General features: G+C 41.3%; 1 protein-coding gene across 7 annotated transcripts in view; it reads left to right on the forward strand.

Annotated features, from left to right (window-relative positions):
• The window catches only part of BCOR (BCL6 corepressor), a 152,736-nt gene that overhangs the window by 111,126 nt on the left and 25,713 nt on the right, over nt 1–15,897 (forward strand). For 4 of the 7 annotated variants that reach the window (XM_020967109.2, XM_020967114.2, XM_020967108.2 and 1 more), the window contains exons 2-6: nt 4,108–4,233; nt 5,717–5,795; nt 6,780–9,629; nt 10,300–10,353; nt 10,823–11,009. In XM_020967109.2, the coding sequence (XP_020822768.2) occupies nt 4,148–4,233; nt 5,717–5,795; nt 6,780–9,629; nt 10,300–10,353; nt 10,823–11,009 (3,256 nt within the window). In that variant the 5' untranslated portion in view covers nt 4,108–4,147. Of the gene's footprint in view, nt 1–1,108; nt 1,523–4,107; nt 4,234–5,716; nt 5,796–6,779; nt 9,630–10,299; nt 10,354–10,822; nt 11,010–15,897 lie in introns of those variants that run through there. The other 3 variants (XM_078146584.1, XM_020967116.2, XM_078146583.1) reach the window with 2 other exon arrangements.

A 15,897-nucleotide genomic window follows, 5' to 3' on the forward strand; every position in this document is an offset into this window, starting at 1 on the left:
AAACTTTATTTTGAACAGGGACCCCTGGGGGGGGTCATGACACAAAAAAAGTTTGAAACTTGTGTTTACACGAAACCTTTCTTGATGCATGACCTCCCCTGCACAGTTATCTTTCCTGTGTGTGTGTGTGTGTGTGTGTGTGTGTGTGTGTGTGTGTGTGTGTGTTGTCTCCTCAAATATAATATAAGCTCCTTGAGGGCAGGTAGTGTTTCATTTTATCTTTGAATCCCCAGCACCTAGCGAAGCATCTGGCACGTTGTAGTTGCTTAATCAGTTTTTGTTGATTGACATTAATTCTGTGCCACCACACACTGACCAAAGTTCCACATGTAGTCCCTGGCATCTTGGTTGTCATGGTGGAATATTTGATGGAAGAAAGTTGATTCTTAGCCATGGACATACTCACGTTCCTTGCAAAGGTCAAATTATCAATAAATCAATCAAGAAGCATTTATTAAGTGCTTATTATGTGCCAACACTGTGGTAAGTGCTGGTCCTACAAAGACAAAAGAGAAAAGCCCCTGCCCTCAAGGAACCAAAATTCTAACATGTATATGATATATTCTAAGTGGTGAATACTTGGGTGGTTTGGGGAAGGTGTGAATTATCAGCTAGGCAGTATCAGGAAAAGGTTCATATAGAAGGTGGCAATTGAGCTGTTTTAAAGGAAAGGAAACCAGGGATTGGGGAGGTGGATGATGTGCACTCTAGGCTGGAGGATGGGAGTTTGGAGCATTATGTGTCTGGAACAGTTAATAGGGCAATGTGACAGTATCAGCAGAGTACATGAAGGGAAATAGTGTGCTAGAAGACTGGAAAGGTAGGAAGGGGCCAGGTTATGAAGAGATTAAAATTTCAAAATGAAGAAAATCAGTTATGAAATTGCATAGAAAGTGGTGAAGAGAGAGAGGATAACTTGATAACCCGGTAGCCACACATAAATAGGAGAAACAGATGGGGTAGCAGTGAGGTGGGGGAGGAAAAAGATACACATTTTGGGGGTTAAACGTAGGGTTTGGAAGTCAGCAGCTACTTCGCAAAGGGTAGGTGAGTGGCCTGTTCTAAGGATCTCTGTACTTTAGAAGAAGGCAGCTTGTTTGCTTAAGGCAAGAAGCGGTCAGGATGATTTTCAGTGGACCTTTTCCCATTCTGCTCTTTCCTTCAACATGGTAAGGAAAGGGAGAGACTCAAGAGTTAAAAGTCTGTTGCTTGTTGAAATGAAATTATGGCTGGCAGTGGCGCCGCTGTTTGTTCAACAGACCTCCACTTTTAAACAGTTCACAAAAAGTTCATTGGGGCTGGGAAAGATTATAAATATATGTGCATGTTGTATCCCACAGTACCATACAATATTCTCCTTCTCCCCAACAGACTTAGTACCTGACAGAAAGTTCCCCAAATATTAAGAAAAAACTGCTGTGCTCTTCTCTTGGAGAGAGAGGAAGCCCATTCTTGAGCCAAGTGTCAGGATCTGTAAGATGATAATATTGTACAACCTGTAGGAAGAAGCCCGGAGTAGCATGTAAGTGTGATGGTTTTAAAAACCTAGCACATTTCCCCTAGCAGCTGGTTTAAAAGGCACATTTAAATATCTTTAGAATCAGGTGCTTCTTATGCTGAAGCAGGAACTGCGGCTTCCGCTGGGGGTGGGGGTTGGGCAAGGGGAGCTGATTCAAAGTGTTCTGTGGAAAGGGGGTAAAAGGGTTTAGAAGGTAGTGCTGTCTAGGTGAGGTGTGTTGTCCTGATGAAGTAGGAATTCGAGGCAGTTATGGGGCAAATTTAATCAGTGTGGACAACTAATATGGATAATTTTAGCAGCCTTTCTCCCCCACTTAGACCCCTTTTTCGTAAGATTTTTTTTTAGCCCGAATTGTTTCTTTTCCCAATTGGATCCTTGCCCTTAAACATATTGTAGGGTTGAGGAAAGGGAAGGTTTAAGTTTCTTTAACGTGTAACTATTTGCTTAGAGGACTTTCACTATTCCCATTTTTGTTATTCTAGTTTGATGCCCAATTCAGTGAGTGGCCCTCAACACAGTTTTTCAGCATTTCATCATGACAAACTTTAATTCAGGCATAATGCTGCTCTAGTGTTAGTGATGTCATGAAAAGAAAGCAAAGATCAATACCACAATTCTTTTGACATTAGCCTACCTAAAATCCTCATTAAAAAAAAAAAGGTGGGAAAGGTGTGTGGTAGCTTGTGTTCTAGAGCCTTCACTCCAAACACCAAAACTTACTTGGTTTCATACATAATGGGAACATAGCCAGTATACTAAGCCTTATGGAAAACCCTAAATCAGTCTTCCCAGGCTGGTGCTGCAGGCCTATCACCTGCATGAGCCTGTGCATCTGGAAACCAGTAAATCTCTAAGAAAGTGTCTTCCTGATGAAATAACTTCTGAATAACACTGTCCTATCTCATCTCTTTCTCAATCTCAGATTTCTACTCTTTCTCAGTAGATTTTTTTTCTTTTCCAATGTCATTTTTGAGTGATATGCTATTCTGGGAGTGTAGTACAATTAATCTACTATTAATACACATTGTTCTAGGTGTTGAGTGGGAAGGATGGATGAAAGGCCTACCTAGGAAAAATACATGCAAAGGGATTTCCTAGCTTTTGGGTTCTAGTCCCCCTCCCTTACATACACACTCGTTTCACTCTAGTGAAATGTTCTCTGGAAACGTGTGGTGCCTGCAATCGACCCCATGCAATCTGGTCCCCTGCTCTGCTCAGTACAAATGTAAAAGCAATCATTTGCATATTTTTCAAGCTAACAAAGGAAGTGTGTCTACTTGTGAAGCATTTGGGCTTTCGGAAACTGTGTGGGTGTGTGTGAGGGAGAGAAGAAAGAAAAGTTCCCCCAGTGGTCACCTAGAGATTATTTCATGGGGGTGATACATCTGTGGAAAAAATGGGGAGGAAGGAAGAGCCCAGGGATGTCCTGAGCATTAAAGGATTCCTTCTTATTAACCCAGCATTTAGCAGCAGGATTCAGGCAGAAACTCAGTCAAAAGAAACAACTCAACCTCCAAAGAGCAATTAAAATCCTGCACTGGGATAAATCATGTGCTGTGATAATCCTGTTAATAAAATGCAGCTTGTCCTGACACTTCACTCATGCAGCAAACTAGAATTTAATGCAGGTAGGAGATGGCAAGAGGAAACACAAGGTGAAGAAGCTTTTCTGTTTTCCCCTTCTCCCTTCTCTTCTCCCTCAGTCTCTGGACTTCTCTGTTTAGCTGAATGTCTGGTGCCTGTCCTTTTGCCAGTAGCTCAGTTGGGTCAGGACTGCTAATACTTGTGCTGCTGGCTAATGCTTTCTTTCCCCAAGTGAACAGACCTCACTGAATTTACTCAGCTCTCACCCTCAACATCACTGAGGTGATGTAGCCCTAGGTTTGGTGCTTAATCAAATATAGAGTTGGGGTGGAGGTTTACCAGCCCACCATTATTTTTAACCCTCAGATCTTTAAGTTACTTTTGAGTTATTCACATGGCACCATTCCTTGTTTACCTGTGTTTGCCCAAGGCATTATTCTTCTTGTTTCCTTAACTCTTAAAAAAAAAAAGTCCAAAATTTGCAAGCTCAACAACACAACAAAAACCACCACAAACTGTAAGATAATTTGGATTTGCCCTCCCTGTGTTCCTGTAAAATGGTCACTCATTAATACTAAGCTTTAATTGTATCCTTAAGGGGAGGAAAAAGGCGTATTTTGGAATTTTGCTTGACTTCCCCTAACTGCTCAGTCCCTGTAAGATGTAGTAGTCCAAGCTGATCGGCTTTGTTGTTTCCACAACTCAAATGAAATACACTAAGAGAAGCTTCATTTTTGTATGGACCTAGAATAAGCCTTAATTTTATTGCTGTGTACTGGAGAAATTCCGTCTTGTTTGACCTAGAAATGCCCTCCATTTCCCCTCTTTTCTGTTGGGCATCTGCCTCTTCTTTCAAGGCAGGCGGCATACTACCCTCACCATTTTGGCATTCATTACTAATTGCTTAAAAGGAAGCCTACCATGTTGTCTTGCTTTCTACTTCCCCCTCTATGAATTTCATCTCAATTTTGTGGTGGTGTTGTTTTTTTATATTATTTTCATAGCCTAAAACTGTGAAGACAAGCTGCGATTTAAGAAGACGTCATGCTTTCTGCAACCCCCCTGTATGGCAATGTTCATAGCTGGATGAACAATGAAAGGGTCCGAATGTGTGGAATTAATGAAGAGAGGTAAATGTTCTAGTTTAGGTCTAGAGACACCCTTTCCTAAGCTTTCCCCCAAAGAGGGAGGATTTGAGCTCCCTGTGCCATGTCCCTTTGGGTCCTGCCTGGAGGGAGGTACAAAAGGACTCTGTGGCCACCACCTCACGGCAGCCATGGCTTTCCCAAAAGGGGTGGGGAGTAAAGATCTGCCTGTCTAGCCAGCAGCCGTTGATTTACAGTTTTAACAGGCAACCTGGTTCAGTGAAGCATTGACGCCCTTTAAAAGATTAGCCCCTAAAGCGGCCTTTCAATGCACTTTCATACTTAATTTATTATTTCATATTTATGAAGGAGAATTAATCCCAGTCTATATGCTGCTTTAACTCTAAATGTCAGGAGTGTGGGCCCAGGTGGGTTGGTGTTGGATATGGGTTTAAAACAAATAGTTTGCTCAGTAATAAACGGAGAAACAGCCGCCCTTTTCTTCATTTAAGTCTCAGGTTCCTTATTGCCCTCCTTGTGGCTTGCCCTTCCTCCAAACACATTTTCTCCTGATTTCAATCCTTCAACAATTCAGTTATGCTTCCTAATCAGTGATTTTGGAGCAGTGGGGTAAAGGCAGCTAAGCATTAGATGATTGAAGCTGCTCTTCTGGGTAATGATGAAACTTTCTGCTGCATTTCAGCAGTTTTATCTCTGGGATTTGGAAGTTGGCACCGGTATATTCTTTATCGATGCTTTCTGTGACAAGTCTCAGTGCTACTGCACCAGCATGGCAGAGATGTGCAGTTCCCTCTTTAGCAGGGAACAGCTGACATTTGTATGATATTAGTATGTATCTCCCTTCACAAACATACTCTTTCTCAACCATTTCTTTATAGTCAGATACAGCTTTATTGTCACTGTGGAAACTAATTTTCATAGTCCATGGCAAAGAACTTGGCTTTGGGGAAAGTTCTGGATGTGATTGAGAATTTATTGGGAGCTTGTTCTGTGGGCCAATCAATCAATTCTTGGTATTTCAGGGGTTGTTAAACCAGTTTTAAGTTTTAGATAGGCTATTGAGCTTCTTTCCATCCCTTTTGGACTGTTTTACTCTCGATAAACCCACCTTCTGGTGAAATGTCTGAGGGCAGGATGAGAAAGTTTACATCAGCCTACACTAGCAGCCTTTCCAACGAGGCTTGGTGTAGGGGGGAAAGGTTAGAATAGCTAATGGCTTTTAAAAAAATGGAAGGCTTGTCCCTGAATTTAATACACATCGATGCTACTTACTTTAATCGTAGATTAAGGAGACCAGATTCTTCCTTTCAGGAGAACTTAACTTTAAAAAAATCACCGTCTTTGGGGGGAATGGAAGTAGTGGTCATATTTTACTTTTTCTAAAGTATTAGTAGGTCAGATTTTTTCTTTTAATGGAGTTATTAGGAATGGTCTATCCTGGGGAAATCTGAGAATGTTTTCCTGAGTGAGGAATGTTTCATGCAGCTGGTATAATCCTTTGTAATAGGAAAATTCCAGTAAGTGATGGTGAAGCTCCGAAAGCCAGACTGGAACTGAGGGAAGAAAACCCCTTAAACCACACCGTGGTAAGAAATGAATGGTGTCATACTGACATAATTTCTGATTCTGTGGTCAATCTTCTATTGCTTTACAATGAATTTTTAAAATGCCTTATCATGGGAAACAGTTTCTTTTTAGAGACATACACACACATACCCACACACACCCCCAGCTGTTGCTGCTGAGAAATCTTTTTAGTGAGGGATGAGGTCAAAGTTTGTTGAACATGCTAAGCTCCTAGGCTATGTTTTCATCCTTTCATTCTCTGGAGGAGTGTCCGTATTTTAGGTCCTTTTTGGCTAGTGGTAGACCACTAGCTTTTACTCTGATAAGCAGTGTCATTAGCAGTTCCAGCTGGACAAATTTCCGAAGTCTTCAAATTGACACTTAAGGTTTATAGGGTTTAACTTTTCAGTGAAATATGAAGCACCTGGCCATCCCTTCAGACATGGAATCAGCCTCAGTAGAAGACAGTGTTGGACCCATGCCCTCTTGATTCAGAAATGAGACATTTAAGATTTCCATTCCTAGTAGTCCTTATAGAATAATCTCTCTTTAGATTTAATGACTCCTTTTTACTTCCAAGAAAGGAAGACATGATGAGGCTTATTGTTTTTCTCAGGGACCTCATACCCCACAAGGATTGCTCTGATGAATTGGAACTATTGTCATCTCAGTTGTAGCAAAGAGTTTCTGCTAATCGATGAAATTTCAAGATAATATATTATTGAGTTAATGTAAGACAGGCTAGGCCCTAAGTATAAAGGAATGTGTATGTCCAAACTCGCTGAACAGAGGTGAGTTTCAACAAACCATTTTAAGAGAGGCCTACTGGCATTGCAAAAACCAACCTTGGAGTCCTCCTGCTTTGTGTTACTACCCTTATGTTTCAGTATTGTAATGACCCAGCGTGTACTGTTTCCCTTGAAAGTTAAGAATGCATCTCTAGTGTTAAGATTGGTTTTAGTCACTGAGCTCCAAATAATTTTTGCATTTCTTATTCTACAAAGGTGGATGCAACTACAGCACAGCGCATTGACAGTCTTGCAGCTCTGACTATGGACAGGACTGGACTTATACGGGAAGGACTCAGAGTCCCCAGTAATATAGTCTATTCCAGTTTGTGTGGACTTGGCTCAGAGAAAGGACGGGATGCTGCCACAAGTGCTATAGCTAGTCTTGGATTTACCCCTGAACGAAATCCAGAGATTCAGTTCAAACCTAATCCTTCTGAGACAGTAGAAACATCAGCTGTCCCTGGAAAACCCCCAAATGGTTTTAATACTATATATAAAACACCACCAGGAATACAAAAAAGTTCAGTTCCTACTGGAGAAACCTTAGGGCTGGACAGAACTGCAAGTGACAAGCAGAGTCCTCTTAACATCAATGGTGCTAGTTACCTAAGGCTCCCCTGGGGAAGTCCTTATGTGGAGGGTGGTGGCACACCAGCCATGTATCCTTTCCTTGACTCACCAAATAAGTATTCATTAAATATGTACAAGGCATTGCTACCTCAGCAGTCCTACAGCTTGCCCCCACACTTGGCCTATTCACCAGTCTGCACCAGTGGTGAGCGTTTTTTATATCTGCCACCACCTCACTATGTCAGTCCCCACATTCCTTCATCCTTAGCTTCACCAATGAGGATTTCCACTGCTTCAGCCTCCCCAGCCATTCCCCCTCTTGTTCACTGCCCAGACAAAAGCCTACCTTGGAAGATGGGAGTCAGTCCTGGGAATCCTGTTGATTCACATGCCTTTCCACACATTCAGAACAATAAGCAGCCTAGGGTCCCTTCTGCCAAGACAGCTACTAGCAATCTGCCAGGGGACCCTGCCCTCTTGTTGCCCCCTTCACCCCGTCCATCACCCCGAGTCCACCTTCCCACACAGCCCACAGATACCTACTCTGAATTCCATAAGCATTATGCCAGGATCTCTACTTCTCCTTCTTCAGTGACTCTGTCAAAGCCATACATGAATGTAAGCAATGAGTTTCCCACAGCTAGGCTCTCCAATGGGAAATTTTCCAAGACCCATGAAGTGGGTGAAAGTGCACAGCCAGCCCCCGGGCACTCCAGGAAAACGACAGCTCATGAGAGAAAGGATGGTAGATCACCTCCTCTCCTAGAAAAACAGACAGCTACCAAAGATGTCACAGATAAGCCACTAGACTTGTCATCAAAAGTTGTGGATGCAGAGACTTCCAAATCTGACCATATTAAAAAAATTGCTCCCACTACAGTCCTTGTTCAGAGCAGGGCTGGAAGTGGGATAGTATTATCTGGAAGTGATGTTCCAAAAGAAACAGTTTCTCCTTCAGGAAATAGCTGTACTATATATAGACCTGAAATCATTAGTACTGCTCCCTCATCCTGGGTGGTTCCTGGTCCTAGTCCCAATGAAGACAACAACAGCAAAAACATGCAGTTGAAAAACAAAGCTTTAGACTGGGTTATACCGCAACAGAGGAGTTCTTCTTGCCCTAGAATGGGTGCCACAGATACCACAGTCAATAATATTTCAGGGTCCTTGTCAAACGCAGGTCGCCCAGCATCCGCGTCACCTGCTCCAAATGCCAATACAGACTGCATGAAGACAAACAGAAACACTCTAGATACAACACCATCCGTCATACAGCATGTGGGTCAGCCTCCTATCACAACAGCAGCCTCTGCCAAGCATAGTAACAGCAACAAGGTGGCCAAACCCAGTAATCCAGAACCGAGTTTCAAAGCAAATGAGAATGGCCTCCCACCAGGTTCGATATTTTTATCTCCAACTGAGGCCTTCCGGTCCCCACCAATTCCTTACCCCAGAAGTTATCTCCCATATTCAGCTCCTGAAGGCATTGCTATAAGTCCTCTTTCTCTACATGGAAAGGGACCCGTCTACCCTCATCCAGTATTGTTACCCAACGGCAGTCTATTTCCAGGGCATCTTGCCCCCAAACCAGGAATTCCCTATACCCTGCCTACAAGTAGGCCGGAATTTGTGACCTACCAAGATGCACTGGGCTTGGGCATGGTACATCCCATGCTGTTACCACATACGCCTTTAGAAATCACTAAAGAGGAAAAACCAGAAAGGAGATCCCGGTCTCATGAAAGACCACGCTATGAGGATCCAGCTCTCAGGAGTAGATTTCCAGAAGTATTGGACGCCAGCAGCACTAAGTTACATACTGAGGCGCCTCCTGAGAAGAACCCGAAATTGCACTCCAGCTGGAATCACAATAAAGCTGTTGTCAGAAATGATAAGCTGGTCTACATAGATCTCCTTCGAGAGGAGCAGGATAATAAGAATGAAACAAATTTAACCAAACCTGGCTTTGCAACTGAAAGCAGCAACCAGACTGATGACCCCACCAGACCCACAGCTGAGCAGGTGCTGCAGCAGCACAGAGAGTTTATTGCGATGAGAGAGGAATATGGTCGGAGCAATGATTTCCATGAATCATATAATTTTAAACAGGCTTCAAATACACCGGTGTTCAGCTTGAGGAAAGATAACATTTCAGTAAGCCCTAACAAAGAAAACCTAGTTCAGCCTTCTGCTCCATTCTTGGAGCCAGCTCGTGGAAATGATGGTACAGCTGTAACTTTTGGTAAAGCCCAAGATGATACCAAACCATTTTGTTTGGGAAATACCCCAAGTATTGACGTCAACCCCACATATACCAAAGATGGATCTGATGACTTAGATTCTAATGATAGCAAACTTTTGAAGCCCAAGCCGTCTAAGTTGGCAAAAAGAATTGCGAACTCTGCTGGTTATGTAGGTGACCGATTCAAGTGTGTCACAACCGAACTGTATGCAGATTCCAGCCAGCTCAGCAGAGAGCAGCGGGCGCTTCAGGTGAGTTCTGAAATACTTCAGTAACTTCAGCATTTGCCAGTTTTGAAACTGAACTGTATTAAACAGTATTGGGGGTGTATGGTAGCTCTTGTTAGGACTCCTATCAGAGACTGATAATTTAAAGTTTAGAATAAATGTGTATGTGTTAAATTTGTGCAGTTAGGAGAATGTGAGTAGCAGTAGCCAGCAGTTATAGGAGGTACATGTATCCAAGCTGTTTTAAGTTATAGCTTTAAAAGAACATCACTGTAATGCTGATGAGTGTTAAGTATGGTGGAGGATAGCCAAAGACTGCATGATGTTAACCTATTGGTTGCTGTGATTTCTTGGCCTTGACTTTTAGATATCAAATGTACCTCGAAGTTGTGGTTAGTATGCTGTAGTAGGTGATATTTGGTGGAGTAGAATAGCAGCCATTTCATGCCTAGGCTTCGTGTAACTTTTGACCACCAACACAAAGACTAATTTAAATGGATAGAAGCTGCGTTTATTTTGTTAGTGAGCTGTAACAGATATTGTACTGGAATTTCCTAAGGTTTTTTTTTTACTTTTAGTTAAAAGATGAGTATAGCCAAATTGTTTTGCAATGTTAAGAAAAAATTGGTTTATGCTTATAAAAATGGATGAAATTATCTAAATGATCCATTGAGTGCCCATTTTAATTACATAGATGGAAGGATTACAAGAGGACAGTATTTTATGTCTACCTGCTGCTTACTGTGAGGTCAGTTCTTCAAATTTTTATTACTAGAATCTTACATAAACCTTTGAGTTAAATTTCGTTTCCAAATACACCAAGGGAAGTTTGTGGGCCATGGTCGTCTTTATTCATTGTGCAGTTTGTTTGTGTCTTTGTTTTTTCTTTTCATTTTTTGTTTTCTTTGTTTTTGTTTTGTTTACTTCCAAAAGAAAACACTTTTGTCTTTAATACAGTGTGTGTACATATACACACGTCTGTAGACCTATACACATGTAACTGTAATAAAGAAATGTGTGGCTATTTGCATATAGATATTGTAAGTTTTGTCTTGTGCAGTTCAAATACATTAAATTTCTGTATTTCATAAACTTTGGTTGGTTTTGACAAGACTTTTCTTTGGAAATGCTTTCCTGTAAGGTAAGGTCAATAAAGTAGTTTTTATTGTGAGTTTTGTTTTTGTTTTGTTTTGTTTTCATCTCCATTCTCTTTCTAGCGTGCAATGATGCGCTTCTCAGAGTTGGAGATGAAAGAAAGAGAAGGTGGCCATGCAACAACCAAAGACTCAGAGGTCTGCAAATTCAGCCAGGCAGACTGGGAAAGCTCTAAAGGAAATAATGAAAAGAAGCCAAAGTCTGTCGCATTGGAAGATGCCATTGCTGACCAGAATGATAGTGACAGATGTAAGTAACCTTATGGCTTGTTACAGCGTATGTGTGCCTACCAAACCATTGTTTCCCTGAATCAGCCTTCAAGGTGAGGTTAGTGATTGGTCCTGCTAACTTAAGAATCATTCTGTGATCAGAATGGCAAGATTTAATGGTTCACTTGGAATAAACCAGATTAGCATATGCTCAGGATAGGTTTGTTTTGATGTCGGGACATGAGTGGCAAATTATAGCTTTAATTCTTCTCCCAGCCAGGAACATATCTTCTATGAAAACAAGTTACTGCCTTGAACACATCTCATGTTTCAAGGAAAAACTAGTCCCTTACCTACAAATCTAAATCTGGTGAGATGAGTATATAATATTAAGGGGTTATTGTAATCATCTGCTTTACTAATGCTTTCCCCAAGAGTGATGCTTGCAAGATACCTTTTGTTTGTAGCTATGGAATGATTTGCGCTGTCAGTTATTAGTAGGAGGCTCTGTTCTTTTTCCCTCCCTCCCCTATCCCCGTATTAACATTCTGGTGTGAAATGAATGGGCACTACTATTGTTCGTCTCCTAGAGGCACAGGTGTCATTGAAATGGAGTGAGGGAAAGCACAGTGAGATAAAATTTATTTTACTGGTCTAGGGTCTGTTTACCATCAGTAAGAGTAAACTGCATGATTCAGAATAGCTTGACCTAATTATGAAATTGGTGTGGTGGTGGGGTCCAAAGGCCAAATTGTTTATCACTGCTCTGCTTAGGCCTTGATGTTGTGACTTGACCTGATTTCTTAAGCAGTGAGTTTAGAATGGCTGAAAGCCACTAGACTAGTACTTTATTCTCATTTCATAAAGCTTGATTTCTGAGGCTCCAGTTAATACTACAGAAGTCCTCTTGGCAAAAGTATTAGGGTGTCTGGCTAGAGCATGTTACAGCCACTATCCTATTTCCTGAGGTAATAAGAGGCCAGGGTAAACTAATCTTTTTACGAATAGGTATTTGTTGGCTCTGTGTACATTTGAAAGGGGGTGGATGTATGTTGGGTGCTCTATACTTGTGTTTTGTTATAAAACCTTCTCAAAGAGACTTTTAGGTTCAGGGATGCCTCCTCCTCCACCCCTAGGTCCTGATAATGGGAATAGAATGGCCAAATCAGTTTCAAGGGCGTGACAGACTCAGGAGAGTAAACTTGCCTGGACACCAGTTGTAAGAGGTTTTTGTCACCACACTGACAGAGTGTCAGCCATTCCCACTTGTGAGTGAGGGGCCAGGGTTTCTCATTCTCCAAACCTTAGATGCCTGAGAACAAGGAGAGGCAGGTCTGTCCAGGAGGATGAACAATCAATCATAGCTTGAGAGCTAAAGAGGATTTTAGATGATCCAGTTCTCCAGTTCACTGCCCTCATTTTTACAGTTGAGGAAACTGAGGCCCACAATGGATGTTATTTTTGAGGGTCATAAAAGTAATAATCAAAACACAATCTATCAATTTACTTGTTTAGAAATACGACTTACTTTGTTAGGGCTTTCCTTGATAGCAGGGTCATCAGAAGAGTTTCATTTTTTGAAAATATTTATAGTGTTTGTTGCACAAAGAATGCTTAATTTGGAGGTGAGATTTTTTTTTAGGATTTTCCTTGATTGTCCAAAGGAATGAACCCCTTTCAATATGAAAAGGGAAAGGGCAGAAATTGCAAAGGAAAAGGTCTCTCAGTTGTTCTCTTAGTTTTTCACTGTTCAGTTTTAAAAGCTTAAAAGAGAAGTCATTTTAAGTGGTGACAAAGCTGGAGGTTTCAGCAGTTCTTGGAAAAGCTATTTTCGCAGCAGAGGAAAACATGGGTAAGTGGTAGGGCTCACTTTCGATTCAACAAATTTTTTCTGCATGTGAAAAGTTGAGTAGGGGGCTTGATAAATTTCTTACTTTTTTTTTTTTACCTTTGCTTTACTTTGCTTTAGGAAGAGATGGTGTTAAAGGAGATACAGAGAATAAAGGAAATTAGCCAGCTCTAGCTGTAACTTGTCCTTTGACCTTAAAAGACTCATTAGGAAGCAGAGACTCAGAAATGAGGCAGTGAGACTCAGTGATTCACTCTCCTCATCTTCACCCCATTGGGTTGGGTCTGTTGAAGGTGATGTAGGGAATCTTGTCTTCTGGAGGTAGAGTGGCCTGCCAACTCCAGAGGGTCCTTACGGGGCAGTGAGACTGTGTTGCTGTTGTTACTACTGCTGCCTCCTCAGAGTAGAAGGCGTATGATTCAGTAGGTTCTTGGTTCATTCAGCTGTGAATTGATTAGTCAGTAATGTCTTCTCAACAGTAATTTCTACAAATGTTTACAAATGTGCCAGGGAAGCAGGGTGAGAAAAGCATGGGGGTGTACAGTAGGAGAAGAAAGCAACAGCCACAGACCCTTTTCCTGTCCCGGTTAGCTTGTATTGTACTGCTGTTAGCTGTCCTCTCTGAACTCTCTTGCGATAGAGTACAAAACAGAAGTACAGAGGGCGAAGAAAATTGGCCAGCTGGGGTTCTCATTTGTCTTTTGGGTTACAATGATGCAATTGTCAGGCTCTTTTACTAGTTGATGTTTCCAATAAACTAACTGCATAGTGACCAGTTTACCCTGGCTAGAAGGGGATTGTTTCACAAAGCTAATAATAGCCATTTCCAGCTATGAGGAGCTAGATTTTCCAGGCTTGGATTCTTCCTTTTACCATTGTGGCTTTAAACTCCAGAGGGGCTGTCTACTGAGACATTGGCGTGGCTTGAGGCATAAGCCCCTAACGTATCTGCTCCAGGATGTGGTACCAACTAATAAGAGGGAAGGTATGAATAGCACTTGAATTTGACAGCTGGTTAAACACAGTGCCCGGGACAGGGAGAGACTTTGTTGCATTTTTGCAATCTTCTACTAAACAAAGCAGAATGAATTCTTTTAAAAATTTGAACTAATTTGAACCTACAGCAGGCCAGAAAATAGAATGAGCAGCCTTGAGGGTGTTTTCCGTCACTGGAAATGTTCTAACAGAAGCAGGATGACCATGTGTTAAGAGGTGTAATAGACCCTGTTCACACATTGGGTATAGGACATTGGACTTTATACAACCTTCTTCAGCTTCAAGATTCTTGGCTTTGCTCTTTGCCTTCTAGATGAGAGCCTGTTGTCCTAGAACAGTGCATCTGAAAGGGGTTGTGGGATGGGCTTGGTCAAATATTTAAATCTGGATAAATGAGGTCTACTTTAGTACCTTTAGTAAGAAGTTGCACATTTATTAGAGGGAAAGAGTAACTACCAGTTTCCTTTGGGTTGGAAAAATGGGTCAGAACATTGAACTTACACAAACCACTTATGCTGCTTTTCTGTGATGCTATTGACACAAAATTTGAAGGAATAGTGATGATGTACTTAAGTATAAAATGTTCTCACATAGCTTCTTAGCTCCTAAAACTTCCAATTCCTTTTGGTCAAGTATACTCCTGTTTCACACAAACTACTTTGGACACTTACTTGGAGAGATTTTGCACTGGCTTATGCAGAGGAATATAAACCTTATCAATGATAGAGTTTTAACAAGGTTAACCTCCAGTAGATGTGATTGACTACCTGCTGAAAGAAAGATTTAAATCAAGGATAACCCACAAATGTCTTAATACTCTTCCATCTTGTTTAGTACTCACTGGGCATTGTTAGAACAGTGGTGAGGCTGCTTTGTTGCCACGGTGACTTGTAAATGTTACCATGGCAACACTTCTATGGAGCCACTGCCATAGCACAAACATGATAAATTATGGGATGCATGTGCTGTGAGTCATATGATTGTGCAGCAAGCAAGTGATTTAAGCAAGTGACATGCAGATGCAGTCACATCTGTTTAGGTCATGTGACCAGTACGCACTGGAATATATCTCGATTTTACAGTGACACTAAAGTACGTATGATAAATGCTTTGAATGTCCTTGGTTCATGATCTTAGAGGCAGTCATTCCCTCTAACTCATTCCTTACTGCTTTTTGTTTTTTCTCCCTCAATGATAATTCTGTCTTTGATGAATGAAATGACTTTTTTGGTGGTTGTCAAAGTTGAGGTATGCAGGAATTGGATACAGAACCTCTGACTAGCTTATGGATGTGCATCTTAAGGGATCTTCCTGATTATTCTGTATGGGAGCTCCAGTATCAGAGTGATCGAAGATCATACCAGAAAGCATCCTGTTGTTGCTCTAGTTGGGATCAAGATCTTTGTGCTGTGGACAAACACTGCTACAAATTGATTCCTTACATTTTTTTCACAACCAGCATAGGGGAATGAAGTGGCTTGGTTAGGAAGACTAATTTTAATTTGGAAAATGACCCAAATCAAGAAAGATGAAGAAGAAACCAATAAATTATATGTGGGTGGGTATGATTTTTGATAAATATGGAAATGAATATTCTAGCGTTCCTTATGATGGTTTGGCTTATAGAATAAGAGGCACATCTAGAATAACAAACCAGGAAGAAAGATGAGCTTCTTTCTGTTACCTGTAAAGAAGTTGAAGCAGCAAATCAGAATGGGATATTCCTGGCACCATGGTACAGGAGATGACGTTTTGAAGGTAATAGAATTTAAAGCTGGATCCTCCAGTTCAGTACTGTTGTAGAATGGAAGAGGAAACTGAGGCCTGGAGATGTTAAGTTCCTTGACCATTTGTACACAAATTGTAGTATATAGCAAGGACAATATTCAAATCTGAGTCTTTTGACTAAATCCAATGCTTTATTGCTTTTTCAAGTTAAATGGGAAAAGGTAACGAATCAAAATATATGGGTCCTTTTCTATACCCCAGGATTTGGACCATGAGATGGGGGGGGATGGAAGGGGGTTGGAGTAGGAGGCTGTATTTGAAAAGGATCCCTTCCAACCTTGGCAGCTTTCATCAC

This window comes from Phascolarctos cinereus, unplaced genomic scaffold (genome assembly GCF_003287225.1).
Source record: "Phascolarctos cinereus isolate Bilbo 61053 unplaced genomic scaffold, phaCin_HiC Scaffold_726;HRSCAF=1367, whole genome shotgun sequence".
NCBI lineage: Eukaryota > Metazoa > Chordata > Mammalia > Diprotodontia > Phascolarctidae > Phascolarctos > Phascolarctos cinereus.